The sequence below is a fragment of the Penaeus vannamei genome, chromosome 30, assembly GCF_042767895.1.
Source record: "Penaeus vannamei isolate JL-2024 chromosome 30, ASM4276789v1, whole genome shotgun sequence".
Taxonomy (NCBI): domain Eukaryota; kingdom Metazoa; phylum Arthropoda; class Malacostraca; order Decapoda; family Penaeidae; genus Penaeus; species Penaeus vannamei.
Genome location: NC_091578.1, coordinates 28,034,046 through 28,041,886, shown reverse-complemented (window position 1 = coordinate 28,041,886; position 7,841 = coordinate 28,034,046). Strand labels below are relative to the sequence as shown.

Here is a 7,841-nt window from a genome sequence, read left to right as displayed (position 1 = left end):
CTAATTCACCTTATTCTATGAATGCTTAAATAGCATTTGTGTAATTAGAATAACATGTAACAAGTGTAAGTATAAGCATAAACAAGAATATGTAATAAGTGTGAGTAATTCGTAAATTTCACGCTAATTAATAACTTAATATCTGATTTGGCCAAATATTCCTGCAAGCCTGTACTCTCACGTATCCTTAATCTTGCCCTATACTTTGCACGCACAGATATCCAGACAAATAAAACGTATACATTCTATCTGTTACTGTACCCTCTACAGTGTTATTTGTATGTTTGATATTCTATCTATCGCACTATTTCTCTCTCTCTCTCTCTCTCTCTCTCTCTCTCTCTCTCTCTCTCCTTCTCTCTCTCTCTCTCTCTCCTTCTCTCTCTCTCTATGTTTGTCAGCTAATCTCTTTCTGCCTCGTTCTATCCATCTATATATCCATCGCTATGTCTATCTACCTAGTTAGCTGTCTTCTTAATCAGTCTGTCCACTCGCCTTTCTCTTTGTTTGTCTATCCCTATGTCTTTCTACTTACCTATCTATCTATCTATCTATCTATCTATCTATCTATATATATATATATATATGTATATCTATCTTTCTGTATAAATCTATCTACGTCTATATAGTGTATATGCGTGTGTCCATATTAAACAGCAAAGGGTAATTTAAAAACAAAATAAGTAAATTGCATTTATTTCTCATAAATTAAGACCATTAGAAGTAGTTCCTCGATGGAGGCGCCGCAGCTGCCGCCTGCCTCTGGAACGTGTTGAAGAACTCCTGCTTGGCGGCGGCGACTTCGGGGGTGTCGGCGACCTGAGGGGCGGAGCCTGGGAGTCCGGCGGGCACGGTGGCTGCCACGGGGCCGGTCCACTTGGGCTGGACTGGGGCGGCAGGAACCGCTGGAGCAGGGCTGTAGGCCGGGGCGAAGGAGGGAACGGCAGGCGCTGCACCAGCTGTGGCCCTGACCTGGGCGTTGTAGGCGTTGAGGAAGGCGGTGCGGGCGGCAGCTACCTCGTGGGTGTCGCCCACGGGGGTGATGGTGCCGTCGACGCCGGCGGGGACGGTGGCAGCCACGGGTCCATACCACTGGGGCTGGGCGGCGGGCGAGGGGCGGTGGGCGGCGGGCTGGGGGCGGTGGATGGCCTGCTGGGGAGTGGCAGCAACCTGAGCAGCACGGAAGCTCTGGAAGAAGCGTGCTTTCTCAGCCTGCACTTCGGGCGTGTCCTGGATGAAGGGGACAGCCGAGCACACTCCCAACACTGCCAGAAGAACCTGCGAACAAAGCTTCGTCTCTACAATCACTCAAACGCACACACAAGCACATGAACTTTTCCTTATCATACATCACATCCTTATTTCTTTTACGAAAAGAATTTAATCAAAAAGAAATCATAGTTTGAGGTGTAATTGCCAGCTTAAATCTCCTTTTTATCTTAGTGAACACATGCTGCAACTGATTACCAGAACCCTCATGTTGTTTTCCTGATCGAAGACCCAACTGCACTGAGCCAAGAATCCCTCTGCCTTTATATACACGAAACGAAGGTCAGGCAAAGTCAGCGAGGCAAAGAACAGCCAACTCTTCTTGTGCTTTCCTGCTTGGCCACATCCTCAGACGTGGTCCAGTTTGAAGCACTTTTTTTTTTTATCTACGGTGTTATAAACGGTAATTGCAGGAAAGAACATCATGTTTCACGCCAGGAAAACACTGGAGGATGTATATAACATAATATTGGCTTTACCGTTCGTTAACTGTTATCATCATAACCAATGGAAATAGAAGCAATATTAGTTTAATTTGTTATTCTGTGATGTATATTTATGTGTCTGTGGATCAGTTGGAAAGTACAATCAAATCAAACAATTAAGGTCATATTTACATAGGTTTGCTAAATGAATTAGCCATTAATCACTATCTGTTCATACTTGTTTTAGAAAAAAGAAAAAGAAAAGGGAAGCAGCCTGATACATTTCATTTTTCACTGAACCACAAATCATACAAACGCTGCATTTAGTTGTAAAAAAGTAGCTTTGTTTAGATTTTTTCACCCCAAAATAAGGGAATTAAGATGAAAAGAATGAAGGAACCAGATCCATTTAATTTTTCATTCGATCACAAACCTGATCCATTTCATTTTTCATTAACCCACCAAGCTTGCAAACACTGCATTTTGTAGTAAAAAAAAATGTTGCTCTGTTTTACCATTCTTTGGTTCTGTTTTGATTTTTTCGCTCCAAAATAAGGGAGTTAAGATATTTTCTAATTCATTTTCCCTTATAAGGAGAGCGTCTACATAACGCTTCTATACTTGGCCATCAACAATGCAAGTCATACATAGAAATCATATACCAGACATGAGTACAACATAAATCCCGTTAAAAGATTATATCATATAGATCATCCCTATAACTACAGACAAACACACAGGCATTGCATTTTGCAGAAATAGGTTTGGAATTGGTGTTGCAATAATCTTTTAATTGTTTCGATTCATTTATATTTCTAATTCACCTTATTTTATGAATGCTTAAATAGCATTTGTGTAATTAGAATAACATGTAACAAGTGTAAGTATAAGCATAAACAAGAACATGTAACAAGTGTGAGTAATTCGTAAATTTCACGCTAATTTATAACAATATCTGACTTAGTCAAATATTCCTGCAAGCCTGTACTCTCACGTATCCTTAGTCTTGCTCTGTACTCTGTAGGCACAGATATCCAGACAAATAAAACGTATACATTCTATCTGTTACTGTACCCTCTACAGTGTTATTTGTATGTTTGATATTCTATCTATCGCACTATCGATCTGTTTCTCTCTCTCTCTCTCTCTCTCTCTCTCTCTCTCTCTCTCTCTCTCTCTCTCTATCAGTTTGTCAGTTAATATCTCTCTTTCTGTCTCGTTCTATCCATCTATATATCCATCGCTATGTCTATCTACCTAGTTAGCTGTCTTTTAATCAATCTGTCCACTCGCCTTTCTCTTTATTTGTCTGTCCCTGTGTCTTTCTACTTATCTAACTGTCTAGACACATATACTTATGTAAATATATATAGAAACATATGTATGTATGTATATCAATCTTTCTGTATAAATCTATCTACATCTATATAGTGTATATGCGTGTGTCCATATTAAACAGCAAGGGGTAATTTAAAAACAAAATAAGTAAATTACATTTATTTCTCATAAATTAAGACCATTAGAAGTAGTTCCTCGATGGAGGCGCCGCAGCTGCCGCCTGCCTCTGGAACGTGTTGAAGAACTCCTGCTTGGCGGCGGCGACTTCGGGGGTGTCGGCGACCTGGGGGGCGGAGCCTGGGAGTCCGGCGGGGACGGTGGCTGCCACGGGGCCGGTCCACTTGGGCTGGACTGGGGCGGCACGAACCGCTGGAGCAGGGCTGTAGGCCGGGGCGAAGGAGGGAACGGCAGGCGCTGCACCAGCTGTGGCTCTGACCTGGGCGTTGTAGGCGTTGAGGAAGGCGGTGCGGGCGGCAACCACCTCGTGGGTGTCGCCCACGGGGGTGATGGTGCCGTCGACGCCGGCGGGGACGGTGGCAGCCACGGGTCCATACCACTGGGGCTGGGCGGCGGGCGAGGGGCGGTGGGCGGCGGGCGGGGGGCGGTGGATAGCCTGCTGGGGAGTGGCAGCAACCTGAGCAGCACGGAAGCTCTGGAAGAAGCGTGCTTTCTCAGCCTGCACTTCGGGCGTGTTCTGGATGAAGGGGACAGCCGAGCACACTCCCAACACTGCCAGAAGAACCTGAGAACAAAGCTTCGTCTCTTACAATCACTCAAACGCACACACATGCACATGAACTTTTCCTTATCATACATCACATCCTTATTTCTTTTACGAAAAGATTTTAATAAAAAAGAAATCATAGTTTGAGGTGTAATTGCCAGCTTAAATCTCCTTTTTATCTATCTTAGTGAACACATGCTGCAACTGATTACCAGAACCCTCATGTTGTTTTCCTGATCGAAGACCCAACTGCACTGAGCCAAGAATCCCTCTGCCTTTATATACACGAAACGAAGGTCAGGCAAAGTCAGCGAGGCAAAGAACAGCCAACTCTTCTTGTGCTTTCCTGCTTGGCCACATCCTCAGACGTGGTCCAGTTTGAAGCACTTTTTTTTTTTTTTTTTAATCTACGGTGTTATAAACGGTAATTACAGGAAAGAACATGTTGTTTCACGCCAGGAAAACACTGGAGGATGTATATAACATAACATTGGCTTTACCGTTCGTTAACTGTTATCGTCATAACCAATGGAAATAGAAGCAATATTAGTTTAATTTGTTATTCTTTGATGTATATTTATATGTCTGTGGATCAGTTGGAAAGTACAATCAAATCAAACATTTAAAGTAATATTAAAACAGGTTTGCTAATGGAATTAGCCACTAATCACTATCTGTTCATACTTGTTTTAGAAAAAAGAAAAAGAAAAGGGAAGCAGCCTGATCCATTTCATTTTTCACTGAACCACAAATCATACAAACGCTGCATTTAGTAATAAAAAAGTAGCTCTGTTTAGATTTTTTCACCCAAAAATAAGGGAGTTTAAGATGAAAAGAAAGAAAGAACCTGATCCATTTAATTTTTCATTCGATCACAAAGCAATTTAATTTTCATTCGATCACAAACCTGATCCATTTCATTTTTCATTAACCCACCAAGCTTGCAAACACTGCATTTTGTAGTAAAAAAAAATGCTCTGTTTTACCATTCTTTGGTTCTGTTTAGATTTTTTCGCTCCAAAATAAGGGAGTTAAGATATTTTCTAATTCATTTTCCCTTATAAGGAGAGCGTCTACATAACGCTTCTATACTTGGCCATCAACAATGCAAGTCATACATAGAAATCATATACCAGACATGAGTACAACATAAATCCCGTTAAAAGATTATATCATATAGATCATCCCTATTACTACAGACAAGCATACAGGCATTACATTTTGCAGAAATAGGTTTGGAATTGGTGTTGCAATATTCTTTTAATTGTTTCGATTCATTTATATTTCTAATTCACCTTATTCTATGAGTGCTTAAATAGCATTTGTGTAATTAGAATAACATGTAACAAGTGTAAGCATAAACAAACACAAGAATACGTAACAGGTGTAAATAATTCGTAAATTTCTCGCTAATCAATAACTTAATATCTGATTCAGTGTATTATCATTTCAGCAAGCCTGTACTTTCACGTATCCTTAATCTTGCCCTATACTTTGCACGCACAGATATCCAGACAAACAAAACATATACACTCTATCTGATACAGTTCCCCTCTATAGTGTTATCTGCATGTTTGTCAATCTGTCTATCGCTCTTTCGATCCGCTTTCCTTTATTTCTCTATCACTTTTTCAGTCAGCATCTCTGCCTCCTATCCATCTGCATATCCATCGCTCTGTAATCTATCTACTTAGTTATCTGTCTTTTTATCAATCTGTCCACCCACCTTTCTCTTCATTTATCTATCCATATGTCTTTCTGCTTATCTGTCTGTCTAGACACACACATACGTATGTATATATATATATATATATATATATATATATATATATATATATATATATATATATATATATATATATATATATATATATACATATATGTATATATATATATGTATATATATATATATATATATATATATATATATATATATATATATATATGTGTGTGTGTGTGTGTGTGTGTGTGTGTGTGTGTGTGTGTGTGTGTGTGTGTGTGTGTATCAATCTTTCTGTATAAATCTATCTACATCTATATAGTGTATATGCTTGTGTTCATATGTATGCATATGCGTTTACATGTATGTTTATAGACCATTGATTTGTATGTATGTTTATGCAATCATTAGATAAGGATTAATCGATGAACAACTCATCAATCCTAGTAATTACCAGAACATTCATTTCATATAAGTGATCAAAACAAAACATTTTGAACAGTTATAGACTGGTTCGAAGATACCTGAACGTTTTTGTAGGGAATAGGAATCGAGCAGTATTAAACATTAAGGAGTAATTCAAAGGCAAAATACGTAATTAGCATTTATTCCTCATAAATTAAGACTTTTAGAAGTAGTTCCTCGATGGAGGCGCCGCAGCTGCCGCCTGCCTCTGGAACGTGTTGAAGAACTCCTGCTTGGCGGCGGCGACTTCGGGGGTGTCGGCGACCTGGGGGGCGGAGCCGGGGAGTCCGGCGGGGACGGTGGCTGCCACGGGGCCGGTCCACTTGGGCTGGACTGGGGCGGCAGGAACCGCTGGAGCAGGGCTGTAGGCCGGGGCGAAGGAGGGAACGGCAGGCGCTGCACCAGCTGTGGCCCTGACCTGGGCGTTGTAGGCGTTGAGGAAGGCGGTGCGGGCGGCAGCCACCTCGTGGGTGTCGCCCACGGGGGTGATGGTGCCGTCGACGCCGGCGGGGACGGTGGCAGCCACGGGTCCATACCACTGGGGCTGGGCGGCGGGCGAGGGGCGGTGGGCGGCGGGCGAAGGGCGGTGGGCGGCGGGCGGGGGGCGGTGGATGGCCTGCTGGGGAGTGGCAGCAACCTGAGCAGCACGGAAGCTCTGGAAGAAGCGTGCTTTCTCAGCCTGCACTTCGGGCGTGTCCTGGATGAAAGGGACAGCCGAGCACACTCCCAACACTGCCAGAAGAACCTGCGAACGAAGATATGCATTTTGAGAGTCAGTCCAATTACTCAGAACACACACAGTGACACACACACACACACACACACACACACACACACACACACACACACACACACACACACATATATATATATATATATATATATATATATATATATATATATATATATATATATATATATACGTATATATATACAGATAGATAGATAGATAGATATATAAGTGTGTGTGAGGGTGTATGTGTGTGTATTACATATATATGTATATGCCTGTGTGTGTGCGCGTACTTTTTTATTCCCTTATTTATATATACATATATATATACATATTTACGTATATACATAGACAGATAAGTAGATACATAGATATATACATATAGGTATAGATATACAATTATATATATTCATAAATATATAGACATTCATATATATAGATAGAGAAATAGATACATTTAGACATGTATATATATATATATATATATATATATATATATATATATATATGTGTGTGTGTGTGTGTGTGTGTGTGTGTGTGTGTGTGTGTGTGTGTGTGTGTGTGTGTGTGTGTGTATGTGTGTGTGTGTGTGTGTGTGTGTGTGTGTGTGTGTATGTATGTATATACATATATATCATAAACATACGTGTGTGTATATATGTCTGTATGTATATACAGGTATGCGTTATGCATATATACATATTCATATATATATTCATATGTATATAGATATCATAAAACTATATCACACGATATGAGATCACGGTAATGAATCACAATTAACGAAATTTCCTGGTCAACATCACGTAATCATTTCAAAAGGAAAGTATCGTGTATCTAAACGTTTAACTGAATGGTTTACCAGAGCTGTCATGTTTATTATCCTGAACAAAGACCCCAACTGCAGCAAGTCTAGAATACTGCTGCCTTTATATACATGGTACGAAGGTCAAAGCCAAGTAAGTGAATCTGATGCTTACCAGCTGTGCCACATCCACCGCTGTGTTATATTTTGTGATGTTCTTTCTCGTTTTTTTTTTTTTTTTTTTTTTTTTTGAGGGGGGCGTGGCTTTGCAATTATGGTAATTAGAGGAAAGATGACGTAAGATTGATTTAGTGAAAGTTGATGGATAAAAGGAAGAGTTTGTTGCCGTGTCTGATTCCTGT

The 7,841-nt window shown here is 40.7% G+C and overlaps 3 protein-coding genes across 3 annotated transcripts; all 3 read right to left on the bottom strand.

Annotated features, from left to right (window-relative positions):
* Positions 1–680: 680 nt before the first annotated feature.
* LOC138867540 (cuticle protein CP1499-like) lies at positions 681–1,508 on the bottom strand. Its single transcript, XM_070143403.1, has 2 exons — positions 1,468–1,508; positions 681–1,278 (listed from the first exon to the last, which is right to left on the bottom strand). The coding sequence occupies exons 1-2, from the start codon at positions 1,477–1,479 to the stop codon at positions 718–720; spliced, it is 573 nt and encodes a 190-aa protein (XP_069999504.1). The 5' UTR covers positions 1,480–1,508; the 3' UTR covers positions 681–717.
* A 1,674-nt stretch (positions 1,509–3,182) lies between these two features.
* On the bottom strand, positions 3,183–4,003 carry LOC113817166 (cuticle protein CP1499-like). The gene is made up of 2 exons (XM_070143402.1): positions 3,969–4,003; positions 3,183–3,774 (listed from the first exon to the last, which is right to left on the bottom strand). Exons 1-2 carry the CDS (start codon positions 3,978–3,980, stop codon positions 3,214–3,216), a joined length of 573 nt encoding a protein of 190 aa, XP_069999503.1. The 5' UTR covers positions 3,981–4,003; the 3' UTR covers positions 3,183–3,213.
* Positions 4,004–6,073: 2,070 nt separating this feature from the next.
* Positions 6,074–7,576, bottom strand: LOC113804359 (cuticle protein CP1499). The gene is made up of 2 exons (XM_070143401.1): positions 7,537–7,576; positions 6,074–6,686 (listed from the first exon to the last, which is right to left on the bottom strand). The coding sequence occupies exons 1-2, from the start codon at positions 7,546–7,548 to the stop codon at positions 6,105–6,107; spliced, it is 594 nt and encodes a 197-aa protein (XP_069999502.1). The 5' UTR covers positions 7,549–7,576; the 3' UTR covers positions 6,074–6,104.
* Between the last annotated feature and the right edge of the window lie 265 nt (positions 7,577–7,841).